General features: G+C 35.3%; 1 protein-coding gene across 1 annotated transcript in view; it reads right to left on the reverse strand.

The window, feature by feature from the left end:
• Positions 1-21,679, reverse strand: part of LOC145688372 (uncharacterized) — a 53,001-nt gene that overhangs the window by 19,550 nt on the left and 11,772 nt on the right. Inside the window, exons 3-5 of the mRNA XM_081762536.1 lie at positions 16,419-16,550; positions 15,113-15,294; positions 7,109-7,767 (exon numbers count right to left, since the gene is read on the reverse strand). Coding sequence (XP_081618662.1) covers positions 7,109-7,767; positions 15,113-15,294; positions 16,419-16,550 — 973 coding nt within the window. The remainder of the gene's footprint in view (positions 1-7,108; positions 7,768-15,112; positions 15,295-16,418; positions 16,551-21,679) is intronic.

Genomic DNA, 21,679 nt, shown 5'->3' on the forward strand with positions numbered 1-21,679 from the left:
GGAAGGCTGAAAATTCAGCATGGAAAAGCGTAGCAATAGTTATAGTGTACTTTTTTAGTGTGTGTAATTATTCATATGTTAAAATGTTTAAATTTATTAATATTTCTACGTTTCGTCAACATTTGTATATCTTCATTATATGCTTTTCAATAATATTATGTTATCTATACGATCAAGAACTTTTTTTTTTTTTCAAAATACTATTAACACCATTTTGATGGTATTTGAATAACAAGGCGTTAAAAAAAATCACAAGAATTCAGTCTAAAGGTCTTATCCTTATACAGTACATTTTAACATTATCTTTTGAAAGAATTAATCGATTAAAGATATCTTAAGAGATAAAATTGCACTTAATGTCAGCACATACTTAGATCGCAGATTTTACTTGCAGTCAGTGGCAAGTTATTTTGGTTACCAAATATTGCCCACATACAACGTGGTAGATAAAAAGACGACTGTTTTATTTATTTTGCTACATTTAGTGAAGTCATAGTGATTAAAATATACGACCAACCCAGAAAAAAAAATATGATACAAAGCTGAATTTTTGCATACAAATGGAAGAGAGTATTCTTTACAACACATTCAAAATGGGCTTTGAGGGAAAAAAATCTATATGCAGTCAAATATGCTCGAATGTAGTTCATTCTCTTGGTCAGCCTATACTCCCTGTGTTCGTCAGCTACACAGGTTATAAATGACCTATAACCATCTTATCATGTCATTTCATGCATTATGTTGCTTTTATAATTATTCATTTGTTATTTTTTTTCTGGAGGAATGAGGATTACAGGTGAATATTTAGAAAGCTTTAACTGGTCAAAACGTCTACGATGTAATCGAATTCAACCTGGATAAAAATAGTACAAAGCCAGTCTCAGTAATTATTACTATTACCCTACATGAGGACTGGAAGGTGTACAGGCATCAAAAAATGTCTGTATACCTCCTCGAATACATACTGACATTTTTTATTCAATTTGTTTGATAGAGGAGCATTGCAGTGGTACAGGGATGCACTTAATAAATATCCGTATCTGAATCAACAAAGTGATCTTATATTGTAGTTCACAGACTAATTTACCGATACAAAATGTGGATCTTGATAAACTGTAAAGTAACATATAACGTTGCAAAATAAATATGAATACACTTTTGTATATTTATCTTCAAATATAATATATTTTACGGTTTTTTTTTTTTTTTTTTTTGAGAGAGAGAGAGAGAGAAAAAAAAACAATCTCACTCAAGTTGTACCAGAATTCTTCAGAGTTGCCACATTTTTTGCCATGACAGAAACCGCATGCAGTCACCCATTTCAAATCGTTTTCCGACAGGAACATATTTCTGTAGAGAACGTCTTTTTTTTTATGATATTTTACATTTCTGTCTGATAATATTCAGGATATTTTCCGGAGCAGGTGCCATCTTACTCTGAATCGGATCATATTTACGAATTTTTCCTCCCAATCCCACTCCTTCGGGTCTGTTTGATTAATAGAGAGATTTCCTTATTTACCACTGCAATGCGGAATGTATGAAGTCGAAATGAATAAGACAATTAATTTAATTTATATTTGGTTAAAATATAAAGTTAAAATAAAAAGTTAATTTATATTTGGGAAATGAGAAAAAAAAATAAACAGAAGGATCGTCAAAATTCTATCCTTCTCATTCATGCAATAAGTGGATGCAACACAACGTCCGCATATTACAGAATGGGGGAAGCTAGTGTATTAAGCAAAATGAAGAATTCAGAACTTGTGCAAACATTGAATAAGTTAGTGACTTCAGATATGAGAACACAAGTGGAAGCTCTATCTGGTAGAATGAAACTGTTGGTTTTGCTGTATGGTGGGAGTAGTGGTAACACCCTCCAGGAACTCCGTTACCGAGAGTACATGAACTTGATTACAACTGGGACGTCACAGCTGTAGCCTCAGAAACTTCTACAATGGAACGAGCCCCTCCCCCCCGTACTTCCACTGTTTACGTGTACAGCTTTAAACACTTCACTGGAAATCTCTCTCTATTAATCAAACAGACCCAAGACAGTGAGGTTAGGAGGGAAAAGATGGTAAATACGAACCAATTCAGTGTGACATGGAATCTATATTAAATTATATCCTGTATATTATCAGGTGCAATGGAAAATATCAAAAACACCGTGCTCTACATGAATTTGTTCCTGTCGGAAAATTGGTCTAAAATGCGTGACAGCATGCGTGGTTCCTGCCTTGGCAAAAGCTGTGAAACCTCTGAAGAAGTATGTAACGATGATGATTTAATTACATAAAATATACTTTTTTTTTTTTTTTTTTTTTTTTTTAGAGTTTTGCAAAAGTGTATATATGCTAACTTTATGTTCAAGAACTTAACAAGATCCACACTGCATTCGCAAATGAAGACCACAGGGGAAAAAGGAGGTTAAGCCAAGAAATGGTCGAAAATGTATTAACAGCAGAATTATGTAGCCTGAAAGGTGTAGTTTGCATGGACTAAATCCCACAACAAGAAGAAGGTTAGTAACTGAGAAATTTAATGCTAAAGATTTCGCCTACAAGGGAAGACGCAGGTAAGTCACTGGAAAACAGGGCAATTATGTAAAGTTATAATAAACTGACTTGCCTCCTTTTCCCCCTGTAGTCTTCAAATTAGAGTGTGACCAGTAATATATGATCATTTTACTTTATTGGTTCAGGTATGCATATACATTACAGGTATTCCCGTAAAACTGCAATGCTCTTATACCAAACACATTTAAAAAAATTGACAACCACTTATTTGCTGAGGTGTATTTTCAAGCCCCCATCCCCCACGTAAAGTAATAATAATAAATTGAGTTTTCAGTCTTTTTATTGAATTCCATTACGCTTCCTAGACTTTTAGGCTGGCTGAAGCTATCTAAAAACTTGTAATCCCCTCTTAAAAAACACGTAAGACATTGTACAGAAAGTTGATCCGTTTATATCTGTCCGATTTTGACGTCTCACCAACTTAGGAAAAACCAATAAACCACCACCGGTTGACCTTGATGTGAGTACCATGTGTCTTGGCAATAGCCCTACACCGTACCTTCCATTGTAGGAGGCTCCGCTGCAATACAGGAACGGGAATTTTGAGCCACTACTTTGGTGGGCTTTCCAGAGGCCACGGACAGTAGTGACACAACAAGAAGACGTCCTCTTTTCAATAGATCAAACCTGGAAAAATTCATGGGACTGGCCTCTGGTGACCTTACTGGTATGTCCTGGAAGGGAATAGCCTGGATGCCGGAATCTGACCTATCTGTTGCAGAAATCTCAGTGTAGAATGGAATGTATGTGATGAGGCCTTATCCATGCGCACACAACTTGATTTATTGCATTTTCATACAAACGGTGTGGATCTTCTGTAATATGAGAATATGCTGCTAATAAAATGCGAAGTTGATTTTGCAGTTTTTAGGCACCTACTGAATCGTTAACTTGCCTTTACAGCAATATCCCGCGACAATCAGAAATCCCTTCAAGAAACTTGCTTTGCACTGACGAATGAAGTCAGGACGGGTTCTTGCATCTCGTGGGGTGAATACTACCACTCGAATTTTGCCGCTATCTGATAGATAAATCCATACTTGATCTAATGTGGCAATAAACGTTTATTTTCTCCGGATAGATGGAGTTCGTATAGGCGCCTCAATGGGTCTCCCTCTCCCTCCGATGAGTCGCAGTAAGGACACGTCCGTGACTTTTAAACACCATGTGGAGCTTTAATTTGTCATGCAGGTTGCAGTTTACAGTTGATTGTACCACATGTAATCGTCTTGCCACCACAAGTTGTGTAGGAGGGTTTTCCTGAAGGGGCGTCGGTGCAACTTCCGAGTTACAGGTGGAGTCACCGCAGTATATGGTCGTTTTCTACTCTCTTTAATGGGTGAACGAAGTGCTGGAACAGCATGTTGTTTACGTCGATTAATTATGTTCCCGATGGTCGTTGACCCCAATGCACATCCATTTTGCCTGCACTATTTTTGACTGTGTCACGAAACACTTGGTGCAGAAAAGTGCTACGACGTGGCCTTCCCAGAACCAGTCCACCCTCAGAGTCATGTTGCATATACCAAATATACGCGAACTTCGTGCCATACTAAACATTGTTCAGCGTAAGCTCTAAGCTCCGATAAACAAAATATTTGTATCCTTCCGCTTGTCACAAATACGATTGGCTAGTGATGTATCACTCCCACTCCCCACGGGAAGAGCAAATTATACACGTGCAATTTGAGAATACTGTCGCGTGTTTTGCAGATACTTACAGCAGCAGCAGAACAGAAAGAAAAAAATTCGATAGACGTTAAAAAAAATAAAATTCGCTGTTAAACAATTGTTGCTTAGTGAGTAAAGGTTTCTCTTGTTTGTGTTTCACCACAACACTCACGGAACCGGGATTCATGCCAGTTATCTTTCAGACTTTGAAAGCAGAACACCCGTCCACAGTTGAGTTGGCGCCATAATTACTGCGCATGCTTAGTGTTTATTTCTATTGTTTCATTAGCCACACTCGATTGCAGTATTATTAGATAATCCGTATTATATTTTTGTCATTTATAATAATATAGCAGTTTTATATGAAGCTTCATAGTAAAAGTAATAATGCAATCACATGAACTATTTTGCGGAGGAGTACAAGTGTCGGTAGGACAACAGTAAATCAGCGAGATTTAGTTTCACGTGGCTTTGTTTATCGCAGTTTAGAGCTTACGCCGAACAATGTTTAGAAGCCTTTGGATTTTCCCTGCTGTTTGAATCATTCGGATCGGTCGATTCTGCGAACAGCGGTGAAAGTTTAAAATCGGACATAGAGGCAGATCAACCTTCTGTAATGCGTGAAATTGCAAAAGATAATTACATGTCATTTATAACGTGTAGCTGACAAAAACACTCCCTTTACAGAGAACTGAACTACAAAATCGATAATATTTGACTGCGTTTTTTTTTTTTTTTTTTTTTTTTTTTTTTTTTTTTTTTTTTTAATACTTAAAGCCAATTTTGGATATGCTGTAAAGAACACTTTCCTCCATTTATATGCAAAATTCAGCTTCGTACCATTTTTTTCCGGGTCGAACTCCAATACGACTAACTAGGAGAGGTAGGACGACGTGCCGAATGGGAATTTGTAATTTTAATTTCTTCCTTATATTTTTCACACGTCTTGTTCCATCGGAATGGGATTCATCATTATGTATTACTCAGTCACTACTGTTACTCGAGGGCCAAGTATTCTACATCCCTGTCTCCTTTTTTGGCTCCGGCGTAAGCATACGGAAGCTTATAGTTTCACCCCAGGTATGTGTGTGTGTGGTACTTTATTTATTGGTAACTACTGGTCGGATCTGAACCAAATTTGATAGCCGGGCTCCGTTTGGGTCGCCTTGTAGTTGCATTTCTCGGTAACTAATGCCCAAATCTGAAAGAAATTCGGAATCCAAGAATTAAGGTCACTATATTTGGTAGCAGGGCTCGGGCAGGGACAGGCTCAGCTCGATATGTTACTTTATTTCTCGGTAACTACTGGCCAAGTCTGAACGAAATTTGGTGGGCAAGTAGCACATCTCCTAGGAAGTAAAGAACGCTATATCTGATGGCCAGGCTCGGCTCAACAACAGAAGCAGTGTTTCACAATTTTACACGCTGGGAGTTTGAGTTCGATTCACTTCATCTTGTTATATACAAATTCATTTTTTGAATACTATATATTTCAAAAGCGAGATAAACTTTATAGAGTTTTTTTTTTTTTTTCACGCAGTGGAAGTGCCCTCAAATTTACGTTACCAAATTCTCTGGAGAACTGAATTGAATTGAAAAGATTGGGGTGGGTGCGCCGACGACGGAGGTCTTTTAGCACCCATCACTAGGTAGAAATTCTCTGGAGAGTGCTCTCGGCTACGAGAAAAGTGAATAATAGCTAATACTATTAGTAACACTGCTGCAACAGTAACCATTGACTTAACGTCAATTCGCAGTTACGTAAATCTAGAAAATTTACAATAATGCTGTCAAATATTACGTTAATTAAATATTTTTCATACTTTTATACCGAGTAAATACTGTTGATGACGTTTCACTTATAAAATATCAGCGTAAACAATATTTTATATATATATATCACACTATCATACGAAGTTGCACTTACAATTTACAAATTCGAATTACATGAAAGTTTGGGCGGCTGGTGAGACGAGTCATATCGGCAGAAATTAAAATTTATCGGTTCAAACTCAAGGAGTAAATTTTACTAATGTACTAATTTTTCTACACAACAATTAGTACAACAGGTTAGCTTTCTTCTCTTACCTTATAGCCAGGTCCGCAACCAGCCATAAGAGTTTGGAGGGAGCATAAATATGTTAGAGGGGTGCAAAGTCGTGACAATTCTAAACTTCTCTATATCAATAATTACTCATATCTGATATCAGTAATTCTCATTCTACCCCGTCACTCTAGATCCCTAAAATCTCCGTACGGTACTTCTCCGAGGCATTCCTATGCATATATTTATCAGTCTCCGCAAACTTTGCGTACAGCAACGCAATGCAAAAAGACAAAAATCAATTACTAGTGCTATACTGATTACAGCAAATTTCGCGCTGCGTCAATATAAACGGCTAGCGAAGTGGATGGGAATTATAAAGGATCTCACAGAAATACCTAAATTTTATTTATTTATTTATTTTTACTTTTTTGTAATGGTGCATTGTGGTTTGAGGGGGCCAGGGCCTCCTAGTCCCACTCTAGCTGTGGGCCTGCTTACAGCGATAAAATTTTAACTTTGACCAATGTGCTTTCCCTAGCGAGTAGTCTATGGGTTTACGGAATGCATTACTCATGTAAGTTGGATCGTGGTGATGAAGTTTGTGATTACTGTGGAAAAAAGGGTAGTGGTCCTGTCTCATACAGCCTTGGTGATAAAACCGGATGTTAACTCCAATCAACCAAAATCATGCCTTAAGACCTATTATTACATTTATGAAGATAAATATTCGTGTTAGGTCTAATAACCGTGGAAGGATGAGAACACTAAAGGAGAAAACTAAAAAGAATGGAAGCTAACTATGAAGTCTTACCGACACTTTTTCCATTATTACGTCTTTCTTTTCTTCTGTAGTTTCTGCTACATTTGACGCTGACAATAGTTCCACTGTATCGCTTGAGTCGGTTGAAGACTCACTTGTTTGTGAACACATATCCGGTAAAACAACGGCATTTCCGGTATCTGACGGTAAGTTCTTATCCTCTTCCAATATTATGTTTTCACCAACTCTCTGATCTCCCGGAGGTACATACAAAAAGCTGCCGTCACTGTTACTTTGTCTTACAGTTTCGGCAGTTTCTGAACTTTCAGAGTCATCTACTTTCACTTCCAATCCTACCACTTCCACACTTTCAACACTTGTTTCTTCTTCACACTTCATTGTTGTAACACTGTCCTCACACTGAACACTCACATCTTCTTCACACTTTGTAGATACATCTTCACAGCAGGTCACTTCTTCATCACATTTCACTGTAACGTTTTCACCTATTATGTTATCGTCAACTACAGTTTTAGCACTTATTTCCTCAGGTTTATTATTTTCTTCACTTTTTGTTTCCAGAATATCTTTGGTTTCGTCTATTTGCATCTCAATATCTTGTTTAGCATCATTTTCACTGATTTCTACGTTTTCATTCACTCTCATGGATGGATCATCGATGCGAACATTAATTTCTTCGGTTTCCACCTCTAAACAAACAAACAAAAGAAAATATTTTAAACCAATGTACATTTTAATACCAACTACCAGGCGTAATAAGAAAATCTAAGAACAAACTTTTATCGGAGATGATTCCTTAAGCAAAATAAAAATATAAATATACAATAAAATGAAAAGAAATAAAATAAACCCTGATGAAACCCATGAACATGATATGACATTGCCAACCAAAAGCTAAGACAATCTGCAGTCGAATCTCAGATTCCTAACTAGTAGCAAGTTCTGTAGCCATCACAATGATGGCAACAGCTTCGAGAAAACTAAAACATGAAACTAATAAATGTCCTTTTGTTATTCTTCATATAAGTCACTTGAACTGCTGTTTTATAAATATTCTGTATCCTGTTAATGTGTTCAATCATTTAATCGTGAAGTTTTTGCTGACAACTATCAGTATTCTCAACACACAGGCAAGAAACTACAGAAAGTTTCGTGGAAATAAATTACACAGGTAATAATTATACACCTTCATATCTATCTATCTGTCTATCTATCTATCTATATATATATATATATATATATATATATATATATATATATATATATATATGCGCTTGTAAACGCAAACATCTTAAAGCTTCCATGTAATGAAAATCAGCATCTGAAGCGTCAAGATGCTTGTCTCATAAATGTTAATAGTGCATATCTGTGAAATTTAATCCCGCGAGTTTAGCGTCTCTTTCAGCACCGGCGCTATATAAAATGTAGATCCACAACTTAACAACAGATCCAAACTGGATGAGCTCCCACGGGTAACGAACCCGAGGCATACGGTTACAATACTAGTCATGAGGGAACTCTCCTTACCAAATGTTGACAATGTTGACTCCAGTCAGCGAAAATTAGACGATTAAATGAATTATGTTTGAATGAGAACATTTTGAGTTCTACTGTTAATGCAATGCTAAATGAAGACAAACAGCTTCCTATGAAGTTGGAACATGAACCATTTACCTTTTGTCCTTAAATTCACTTGTTGATGTTTAATTAGATATGCAAAAATTGTGATATATGCATTTTTAATAACTACCTCGGAAGAACTTTCCTAATAAATTTAAAACTAATACAGAAAGCAGTATCATTATTTTATTCTATTTAGCGTAAGGAATCATCTTCGTAAGCTTACACTGAACAACAATATAGAAACAAAACCTTCGGTAATGTTTCCAATTTTCAATATTGTTTTAGAGAAGAACAAGAGAAATACTAATTATCAGGAGCCTTATATACAAAGCAAAGCTATAATGAATTTATTCAGCTGCGAAGTTGTCTTTTTGTTTAATAAATTTTGGAACCTACTTCATAAATCTATTTGTAAGAACACATAGGAAGTATTAATAGAACAGAGATGAATGTCAGAAGAATACGAAATGCTCATTAAATGTATCATAGGTTGCTGCAAACACAAGATTGGTGTCAATGGCTAAGAACTACATATCGATGCTATAATGTTGCAAATTGCGTTGCATATCATTTCATTTTTCTATAAGTTTCCATTGACCTTAAAATGACACTGTGATTACGGAATCATGTAACGCTGTTCTCGTCATACTTTCAAGATTTCGTACTTTCCAACCCTGCAGCAAAAAACTACTATATTCCATCTAAAATCTTCGACTTCCGCTCTTTGACGCAAGCCGGAAATTTAAGAATTTAATAATGAATTCACGATTTAGTTGTCATAGTATTCATTATTTTAACAGACATCACGTTCCTCAATTTTATAAACCCATATATATATATATATTCAGCTAATTTTTCCATTATAATTTCGATGTCATTTTGAGAGCAAAGGAAACATTTTAGAAAAAAAAAAAAAAAAAAAAGCTTGAGACAAACGTCTCTTCTTGCGTACATTCTAAATCCGGATAAAAAAAAAAAGACCACTTTCGATTTTAAAAAATCGACTTCCAGTCGGTTTCTTAAGTATAAAATATAACCATCAAATCTGGCACACACGATTTGATATGTCATGTTTTTCATTACTAACTGTGGTAAACTATGTCTGTGATTCCCAACCAGTGTGTCGCAAAATTTTACAATTTAAAATAATTAAATATTTATTATAATTTATTTAAAATTAATTTCGAAACAGACTGTATCAGTCAACGCTTCCAGCAGCAACAACAATGTTCAGTGCTACAGAGTCACTACTGTACTCAAACTTAGGTTTATACTACTGTATTTAGTTATGTTACTGCTTATAAAAAATCAAGTGTGTGTGTCACGATGTCGAAGGCATTCAGTAAAATGTGTCGTCAGTCGCAAAAGGTTGGGAACCACTGGCCTATATATTTTATATATACATTCGGAAACAACTTCGCAACCTCTTGGGAGGTGATTCCTGATACTAAAATAAGTATGAACCAACTTGGGTGCAGAAATGCTTGCTTTCGGCTCTATTATGACCAGTCTAAAATTTGTCGGAAAAATGCAAAACCAGCCATAACTTGAGAATGGAAAGGCGGATCGCAGTCGGATAAAAGGAGACATATTACATTTAGTCGTAGATGGCATTAATGCACTGGATGTGGTGCTGGGCGACACATGGGTAGCCACCCTCAACCCCCCCCCCCCCCCCCAAAAAAAATAGGGAATTCCTTGGCTATTCTACGAAAAGTAAAGGCAGAAAATATTCATTAAAGTCAGAAAGAGCACCCCAGCCGTAGGCGATGAGGCGTCTGGATGCAGATGAGTCTTCACACTTAAAACACTCCGTCACATACAGAACGGGGTGTTCGAAGATAACATCAAATGACTTTAGGAAATCATTCCTTACATGACGATATGAAAAAAAGTATGGACAATCATGCGTGCACCAATACGTGCACGCATGATTATCGTAGCTGTAGCCCGCCAAAATTTGGACGGAACAATGCTACAAAGGATCATAGCTCGAGAACGAAGTGTCGGATCAAGCTCGGGTAAAAAGGTTTAACAATTATTTTTCATCCCTAGATTCTATTAGTGCTACCAATGGATGTGGAACTGGGACGGACGGAGTAAGGGTTAACCTCAAAGAGAAGGAAATTTATGAGATTTTCAAAAGGACCACCATTGGTGACGATTGCTGGATAATTGTCAACAATTTGCGGTGCATTAATGGAATTCAGGAATGTAGCGTTCAATACTAGCATCAATACCTCCTGGGGTGGACTAGTGGTTTTTGGGAAACGTCCTGTTCGCTCATCACGATCGGTCACTGCCCTAAACGTTTCCGATTGTTGTAGTTGACCGAATTTCCTCATTGGAAGTGACAAACCGATGCAGTAATCTTTCCCTATTATTCCATACAAAAAGAAGTGCATCTCCAAACTGCGATTTTATTAATCAGTGTAACTCATGTAGCTCCCATGAGTCCAACTGAGTCACCTGATAGATTGCGCAAAGCCACTGAACAACAGTGGTATGGTACATGCCAAACTAGTCCGTGATTGTATGAAGACTTTTTCGAGAGTCTGCTTTCACGGTGATTTTGAGCAGCTCACCAGGAACATGCTGTCGATCAATGGACATGGAGCTCATTTATCAGTTGTGTCACTAACACTAAATTTTACAAACTAATTGCGTATAGTGCATTCATTTATCATCACCACCAAATCAGATGTGTAGGATGTCCCAGTAAAGAAAACGGACTTGTAATTGTGTGTTCTCCATGGTACACCTTCAAGCAACCTTGTTCAACACCACACTGTTTCCTGAGTTACTCGGCATCTTAAAATATTTCTCTGAATATCTAGAAATGGAATCTGTACTAGTCACATCTGTCCATTCATTTGTTGCACTACATGGGATTGTTTACCACCAAACGACTATATTTAATGTGTATTTTATGAGTTAGAAGGACGAATTGCTAGCATCAAAAGGCAAAAATAATACATAAGCCTAGATGAACCCACATCTGAGAAAACAATTACATCCAATCCAAGAAATGTGAAGAAAAAGACGATAAGAATATATCAATAATTAGTTAACCCCCTACAACAATAATTAGTTACATAAATACACTTTATAGATTCATCACGAATGTTCATCTTCAATCGTTCTGTCCCTACTTACTTTACATTATTAGTTAATATTTTTATTCGAAACACTTAAATGTTAACTCTTTCGGATTTATAATCTTGTTTGTAGAAGATCTCATAATTTTTCTTTCTTCTCATTGAGGTTAACTCTTGCGTCGCCCCCGTTCTGTATTCATTGATACATTAGTGGAACCTAGGGATGAAAATAATTGCTAAGACACTTTCTTGTCAAGCTATGGTCCATTTCAGCATTGTTCAATCAAATTTTCTGCAGGTTGCAGGTACAATTCACGCATTTGTGCATCCATGGTGGTCTGTATATATATATTTTAATTATTGTCTTGATGTAAGAAATCGTTTCCCAAAGTTACATGGTGCTATCTCCGAACACCATCTTCCACATGTGCTGACTTCTTTTAAGTGTGGAGACTCCATCCAGAAGTTGGACCTCATATGGTCTCCCATTAATAGAAGTAGTCTTTCTGACTTCTGTCTTCACTTCTCGCAAAACACCCAAAGAATTTCCAAATTTCTTTGGGGGTACCCTTGTGCCGTCCCTGCACCACATCTAATTGTGCATTAAAGCCTTCTACAACTAAAAATAATGAATTTCTCTTCTTATCCGTCTTCCATCCGACATTCTGTTCTCAAGTTATAACTTTTTTTTTTTTACGACAAAGGTTTGACTGGTCGTAGAGCCGAAAAAAAAAGTTTCTGCACCCAAATTGGTCTAATATAAATATATAATAAAAACAAATTATTTGCCATAATTCAGATAGAAACACAGTAACAAGTGAACGATACGTACTTCGGCTGGCTTCATCAGGCAGAAAGAGAGAAAAGGAAAAAGATATATTCAAGAACAGAGCGAAAAATTGAAGAATGCCAGGTACGGCGCCATACCGGTTTTGAATATGACGTGATAATGCTGCTAGGTAGAAAGGTGAGAAAGTTTAGTGGAGGAAAGTTAAATACAAAAATTATAGTGCGAGTTTGTACGAGAGTCTGATTTATTGTGTATTTTTTAGTTTAACGTCCCATGCCTATGCTCCGAGGCTACGGGTGATGATTATAAATGAATGAAATGGTGAAATAAAGTAAGTTGGAGAAAACGGGAGAACCCATGCACAAGATGTTTGTTCACCAAAAGTCTACTTGGCGAAAGCTGGGATTGAACCAGGGACTCCATGCAACATAGGTGAGCGCTCCACCGCTAAACCACCGCAACTCGCTTCTGATTTATGATAGTATGTTTTCAATATTAGTTTCAAGATTTCTTTGCACTACATATATACTAAAAATTCGATTGAAACGTATCAGACGATAAATCAAATATTTAAATCATAAGATTTTAATTCTCTTGTATTCTTTTGTAATTAATGTACAAAAGATGTTGATTATTACGCTCAGTCCTCAATTATGCTCAATTATCATATTATAGTTGACCTCAGTATATGAAATGTTTATCCTGTGATACCACATGTTCCATTCTTGAGAGAAAGGATGAGGCTTAATTTCATCTAGAACTCGGTATGCAGCTGTTATCAATTTAATCTAACAGTTTAAAATTAAACTTTTTTTTTAATAGAGAATGTTTTGTTTTGTTTTCTTTACTAGTAACATGATATTGTGATGGTCAAATGATAATAAATATCTGCAATGCCTTCGAAAGATTAAATTTTATTCTAAGGCAACTAGTCTTTGATACTGACTTCTCAATATTAATATTCAGTTTTTAACATACAAAGCGGAGTGTGAGAGCACACAATATTTATAATGCATATAAGAAACTATGATGAGTAATTTAAACCGTTAGGATTCTAATTCGATGTACGAGGATGTTGAACCTAAACTGACTTGACCTAATTTACCACAGCACATGAAATGTTGCGCTCAAATGATTTTAAGATGACTACTTTTCAAACATTAGTTTTACACTTTACATTCGAGTTTGGTTTAATGTAGATATTTAAGGATGACTGATAATCTTTGTGGTTTTGCTAATTAAAAAATAGAGAAAGAAAGAAAAGGAATATCGGGAAGAGTTTGAAAAGACTTGTTTAACCTTGTGTTTCTTTCTAATGTGATCATTGGCACTTGACTCAGTATGGCCTTGCATCTCGTTGCAGCTAACTGAAAACTAAAATATGAAGTACATACCTGGTTTTATTGAAGAATACACCTAAAAATATACAAATAAAATAAAACTATAAGTACTTTTGATTTAAGTATATTGTCACCAGAAGAAAGTAAGAAAGAAGAGGAGCAGGATACAAAACGGTTGTCGTCAAGATAACATCACATTATCTTAACGCACAATGATCACGTGACCAGAGAAAAGATAGAAAATTTATAGGAAATTACTTCACATGAAATATGAAGTCACTGTGAAGGGACATGACTCATTATGATAATACATCTGAAACAGGAAAACGATGATGATGAATATGACAGAAAAACGATAATTATGACAGATGCAAGTATATTTTAATATATATATATGCATAAATTAGATGAGAAAATGTTCGTAGAAAAATAAACTGAATCAGGAAAAGATGTATGTAAAGAAAGAACTCTTATTGATATCCCTAACTTAAAATGTACGAAAAGTGTTCAATGAACAATTTGGTATCAGTTGTAGAATTAGAAGGTACAGTCCGGAGCAAAAAAATCTGCAACATAAGCATATAAGTTTATTGTGAAACTACACCTAACAGCGCAGGGAATCAACATAACGTCTACGTGGCACGAATCACGCCAGAGAAACCTCGGCGTCCTCCCCTGCACACTTATTTTGGGGTATAAGACTTCGTCGTTTCACAATAAACCTACATGCTCATGTTGCAGGTTATTTGCTGCGGAGTGTACCAAAATTTGCTCTACACGGTATAAAGACGTTCATAGATAAATAAATAAATAATTAATAATAATAATAATAATAATAATAATAATAATAATGACGGAATTATGAAGTGGAAGTAAATTATGACAAGAAAAATGACGCACATTGTGTTAGTCCATACCCAAGGCTCGAGATGACCTGGATCGAACAAGCTATGCAACACCTAGAAATGTTTGAGCTTCAGCACGAAACTACCACGTCCTCTATAATAAAGCAATCTGATATTTTAGATTATATTCAGCACATTTTATGTTATTAGTCCATTATTTTAGCATAGCATCTCACGCAAATGACTACTAAGATCAAACAACTGCATCACTGGATATTTTAGTTGAGCTTCATCCAACATCACGAATAAAAAGGAGTATGTTGTTGACAGTATATTACCTTCACTTTTCATTAAATTTGGCGGTTCACTGTCAGAATGAGTCTGTTCATTATGAGATGATAAATCACTGGAGAGATTAGAAGAATTACTTATGCCTTCGTCATTCGATAGATCCGAAGGTTCACTACCACTCGTATCCATGACACCATTGATCATAGGTTGCATGTGTTCCAAGCGACGTCTAGGAAAGAAAAGAAATATATATATTAGATATTCAGTATGAAATTAAAATCTTCAATGGCTTTTACATTTTACTATATTGGTTGTGAAATATACATCAGAGGCTAGCCACTAATTTCCTGGAAGGGAAAGGTCCTCCCAACTCTGTAACAGAGGAGACAGAAGAAACATCTTATTCACATACTACTAAGTTACAACCAGTACCAACAGTTTAATGAGCAAATAGTTTTCAGTGCTAAGACCTGCTAAAACACTTTAAAATGTACTTTTTTTTTTTTTTTTTTCAAATTTACAACTAAATTTGGTGCTGACAATTCGTATTTTTGTGAAACCTCCAATATTTCTACACATTATCGTCCTCTTATATTATTATTATTATTAGTAATAGTAGCAGTAATAGTTTTGAGTAATCAGCGCTGAAGCTGCACAAGACGTGGACCTACAGCTTACTTCCTTACTCGTAGATACTATTTTCCTCTAACGTTCCTAATATGAGTTGAGTTGATTTTGAGTTTAACGTCCCGTTCAGCAGCGAGGCTATATGAGACGTGGACCTACTGATTAACGTGGAATCCGAACAACATGAGCTACCGCCAGGAATCAAACCCAGGTCTCCCACGCCATAGGGGCGTACGCTAACCGCTTAGCCACGAAAGAGCTCTGTTCCTAATATGGTTTCCAGAATTAGGAAAGATGCTTACGAGAACTGGGTATTTTGTTTACCTATTGCAAAACTGTTCTATTATAGTTAAGGAGCGAACTCTCTTAACTATATGATTAGCATACACACCTTCGGTACCGGACACTTAGGTGCAATTCCAGATAGTTTATATGGCTCGGATCCCACGTTAAGCTGTAGGTCCACGTCTCATATACCCTCGGTACTAAACGGTACATTAAACTCCCAGTTCAATCGACCATAGTCGAACATTGAGCATATAACTAGATTTTTTAAAAAAAAAAGAAAAAAAAGATAAAATTACACTGGAATACTACAGAAAGCTAGACAAAAGGCCTTACGTTTGAAACTAAGTGACTAAGAAGGAATTCACATTCTAATTTTGTAAGTGAAGAACGAAATTCAAAATTCAGAATAATGAAATATATATATATATATATACTTACAAATAACCAGGCTCAATCGTGCTAACTACCAGTATGTTCTTTTCAACAGCCCTCATGAATTTATCAACTCTATTATATTCCTTTCTCGGAGCAGTTAACAATTCACATAATCTTTGAATCGTAAATGGCGCACTGAAAAAAGAATAATAAAAAAGGTTATAGTCGAGGCTAGGAAAAATCCCTTCGCGATTTTTTTCTTTGTAATTACAACATTCACTAAGTTTTTTTCTTTTTCTTCTTTAAGCTCCCGAGTATACAGGGACAAGATACTGTTTGTCTCTGATTCCTGAGTGAGAGATAAGAGTTTATTCTCTGTTGCGTACGCATTTCTGAATCACAAGGTACGATTTAATTGGTTGAAGAACGACTATCATGGATTTATTGATTTTGATTTATACGGAGCTAGAGTGATAGAGTAATTAGGATTCAGAGGTATCCGGAATTTTCCTGTGCTAGCCTTGGAGTGAAGAGTTAAAACAAATCTCAGCAAGAGAATCCATTCCTAATATTCAAAACTTCAGGTGAGAAATGGTCCAGACAAGACATTTTTTTTTTTTTTTTTAAGAGCAAATTCACTAGTTTTGTATGGCATTAGCCAGGATGAAGAAAACTGCTAATGCAATCGCTTTTCTGGAGGCTGAGGAGTGCTATAGTTAAATACACTGACAGAGGTTATACTATTTATTTACTTATTATCAGTCCGGGGCAAGGAACCATTGTATTAGTCAGACAAGACAGTTTTCACTAAGGGACAATTTTAAAAGGTTTTAACTTTACCTTTCCGAGTACACAGTCAGGAAGAGAGATTAGAAAGCCTTTAATTTTCCTTGGATATACTCTTAAAACACTGGTTGCAATATATTGTTTATTATAATAATCATGCTATTGACGCGGTAGTAGAGATAAAAGAAAAGGTATGTAACAAACGTGATTTTTTTTTCTTTTGTATATTCTCAAAATAAATCTATATATATAAAATAAATCGATTGTATGATGAAATTAATTATAGCATCCCATTCCTTATTTAAATTATCTTCCTCTCCATGCTTAATCTTGTATTTTTGATAACCTTAATATAAAAAGCTCGAACACATTCCTTTTAATAAATGAAGGGGGATCTACGTAAAACTTTAACCTCTTCAGTGTTGTCTGATATTGTGTAAACGTTTGGAAAGTCCAGACACTACACCACTGTCATTCTAGAATTTCTTACATGTTCCTTTAACCTGATTTCAATGTTCCTTTTGGTTATTCTGATATGTGAAACTTCACTCACATTTTACTTCATATATACCAATTACTACAAAATAATTCTTACAATACATGGGCGATTTCTATATAGTTTTTGGTAGTTTTAAGTGCATTTTTTAAACTTTTTTTTAATTATAAACGCTTGATATTCTGCAAATTAGGAAGGCAATAAACTAAAGCAAATTAATTTTGATTCAGTACCCACACTCACTAAGATTTTATTAGTCAATAGAAAATGCCAAATGTGTTACCGCAAATCTGAGTAAACAATCCCACCCCTTTTTCTTCCCATCCAGGTCAAGTATCAAAAAACGCTGAAAGAAGTTTTAATTATTTTAAATGAACAGTCTAAATACCTAATATGCATGTGACCATGAGGAATTTCAATATATAAAGATCATATTATAATAACTGGAACTTCTATTTTGACCCTTCCGCGTCGAATTTCCAAAAATTCTTCCTCAGTGTTACCTTCCGTCATAACTCCTATGTAGTGTCCAAATTTTAAGTCTCTAGCTTAAGCACTTTGGCCTAGGCGTTCATCAGTCAGCGTGTCAAAACTTCTACGTCCTCTTGCAAAGGTGAAAGAATAATAAATGAAGAGAAAAAAAAAAAAAAAATATCGAGAATATAGGAAAAATAAAAACTAATGAACTCAATTTCCCACGGCTTTCTATCTTTGCCAATTTGTTTTACTGTTTTACACATCTTATTATGAATATTTACAATTATTTTCTCCGTAAATTTCTCATTTCGTCTTACCTCTCTGTTTATTAATACGCCTGTCAACACTTTTTTGTTTTGTTATTTCTTGTTTTCCTATCATTTCTTCATATATTTCAGACATTTTTCATTCCTTCGCGTACCTGCACTCTTAAAGACTCATCCATTCCATTGGATTTATCTTTCTCCAATAAATCAAGTTTCCTTATTGTATGGTGAGTATTACTGTAACCAGTACTCTTTTTCCCAAAGTTTTACCTCTCTACCTGATGAAGCGTTTCAGCATACACGCAAATAAGGAACTATCTACCGAAGCGGAAATAAATAAATAAAATAAAAACTCATTAATCTACAGGGTTAGCATAAATGATTCGTTCGTTTTGAAAAGGCTATATTTTCAAAAGTATTACACGTACACATATGAAAGGTATTTGAAAAGAACCACAAACTCACCAAATTTATCTCCTGTATTCCAGGTGTCAGCACGAGTCCATTATCTTTCCACATACACACATGAAAGATATATGAAAAGGGCCACAAACTCACCAAGTATATACACCCTCTACAAATGTTCAATATGTGTCCTTTTGATGACACGACACACGTCCAGACGACGTCTTTTTTCTTGCTTTCCTTCCATTTTCGGCAAGTACTAACCTCGTACTGCCACACACAATCGGAAAGATAATGGACTCGTGCTGCCACCTGGAATACAAGAGATAAACTTGATGAGTTTGTGGTTCTTTTCATATATTTTTCGTGTGTGTACGTCAGGATTGCCAAAACCATGGGTTTTATTGGAAAAAAAAAACTCGGTTTTTTTTTTTTTTTTTAATAATTTGCTCTATGTAAAATATTTATATCACATATGGACAGAAATAAGTTTGTTTCGCCTTGGAGTTATTAAGCAACAACCGGGTTATGCTGCAAGAGGTCACAAAAGCTTAAAGCGGAACCCAAACCGTTTCTCGGCTTACATCCGAGAGAAATTGTCCTCCATTTGAACTCGAAGCCGGGACTAATTGGCCACAAATGCGATACGTCTGCCGACTCACTCCGGATAAAAATACGTTATACTGAGCTTTACATACTTGTTAACATAATTGTCAAGTGTCATTTCAGAAGGACAAAAACATAAACAGTTGCACAAGTGAAACCATTATACAGAATTACATATGGACAATTTCAAAATACTACAGAGTACACAAGAACTAATTTAGTCCAAGTTAGTTCCCTACGACTTTCTTAAGTCCAAGTTCAAGAAATACAACGACGTAATTTGCAAAAAGTGAAAAGTGAATAGAGATACGAATTATTTGAGTCCATTTTGGCTCTGACCCATTTATCATACATAGATACCAAAGATATTTCTGATTTCAATAAATGCCTCTCGTGGGGCTTGTATGATCCACATAAAAAAGTACGGCATTTCGATGTATTTTATCAATAGCATACATTATTAAACCGAAATAATACCCAGAATTTTTCTTTGATTCCAATTGCATAACAATAATGATAAACTATAAAAAATCGCAAAAGAAACGTTTTATAAACTTATAAAAAAACAAATTTGCTTTTGTAGTATAATCTCTGAGTAATGAACGGGGAATTTAGGTCTGAATAATAGACCGGAGTGAAACATAACACACACATGTATGTTCATCAATATTTTACGAACATTTACACTTTTACGAACGTTTTTTTCTTTCTTTTTCTGTTTAAATCAGGTTTTTTTCTAAAGCAGGCTTAAACTAGGCAACCCTGGTGTGCCTGCAATACTTTTGAAAATACTGCCTTTCCAAAGCGAACGAATCATTTATGCTAACCCTGTATTACAAAACGTTAACAGTATAATCTCACACAAATTAAAAAAAAATAGCACTCTCGCTAAATGCTTTATCAGATAGGAGGGGAAGAAGTAAAGAGACAAAAAAGGATGCCCACCTGGACGCTTGATGGTATTTTTCAGTTCATTAACTTTCCCATATTTCCTTCATCTCTCTCTATCTCTGTCTCTATCTGATGAAAAGTTTAGCGAAAGTGATTATAATGTACTTTCTTTTTTCTAGCATATGATTATGATTTCACTACTTTGAGGTAATATATATAAAATTATAAACACATATAAACCGAAAGTTCACATTTAATTTTTCAACAGTGTTATAATCCTGTTCATTTATCAAAATGAGATTTTACCTTTAACATTCAAGCACTTTAGCTAGAAAACTATAACAAGTGAGAAATTTTACTCATTTCTAATTCCTTTCGTAATATCCTTTACACCTATAAAAATTCATTAGTATTACTTCATATTATATTAGTCGCGAGGAGTCGTGAAGCTTCACCTAGAACTATCAAATTGCACCACCTACTAGAACGCTTCGATGTGTCCCGGTCTTCAACCTCGACTCATGAAATTTTGCTAGTATGGTCTCTCGAGCTATGCAGAGAACATCATCACACGTGAGGGGAAAGCAGTTCTATCGTTCGTATAGAGCCCAGGCTTCACTAATCTTCGCGGTCACTACAGACAAACGGAGGGAAACAAGCAGACGACAGGTCTTCCGTTCAAACGCTCGCATCGTACAGGTAAGCGTTTTACTATTTTTCACCCCAACATGAATAAATAATTTTAAAAAAATCAAGAAAAAATCTTTGAGCCCAATGCCAAAGAACTTCACTGTTACATCAATACTACTTAGCAATTCTCTATCAATGAAATTAAAATGTATCATTATTTCCAGCACAACAAAACTAAGATAATACTCGTAAATATTTTATTATAGAATGGTTCTTTACTCTATATTGCACTGTAACAATTGTACAGTTCGCAGCAAAAGACCTGCAACATGAGCATATCAGTTTATTGTGAAACTACGAAGTCTTTTGCTCCAAAATAAGTGTGCAGGGAAGGACGCCGAGGTTTCTTCTGGCGCGATTCGTGCCACTTAGACGTTTTGTTGATTCACTTGGCCGTTAGTAGTTTCACAATAAACTTACATGTTCATGTTGCAGGTTTTTTGCTGCGAATTGTACAAAATTTTTATCTAATACTTACCAGGTAACAGTAATAACGATTGTAGCTAAAAGAAAATAAAATATTAAACGTACAGAAGGTATTAAAAACACATAAAGCAAAATATAATTGAAGCAGGGTTGGCAAAAACCATGGGATTTATCCAAAAAACAAAAAAAAGTTTTTTTTTTTTTTTTTTTTGTTTAAAAAATTTGCTCTATGTAGTCAGATCATATATGGACAGAAATAAGTTTGTTTCGCCTTGGTGTTA

Source organism: Thermobia domestica, chromosome 6 (genome assembly GCF_964235325.1).
Source record: "Thermobia domestica chromosome 6, izTheDome1.hap1.1, whole genome shotgun sequence".
In the NCBI taxonomy this organism is placed as follows: Eukaryota; Metazoa; Arthropoda; class Insecta; order Zygentoma; family Lepismatidae; genus Thermobia; species Thermobia domestica.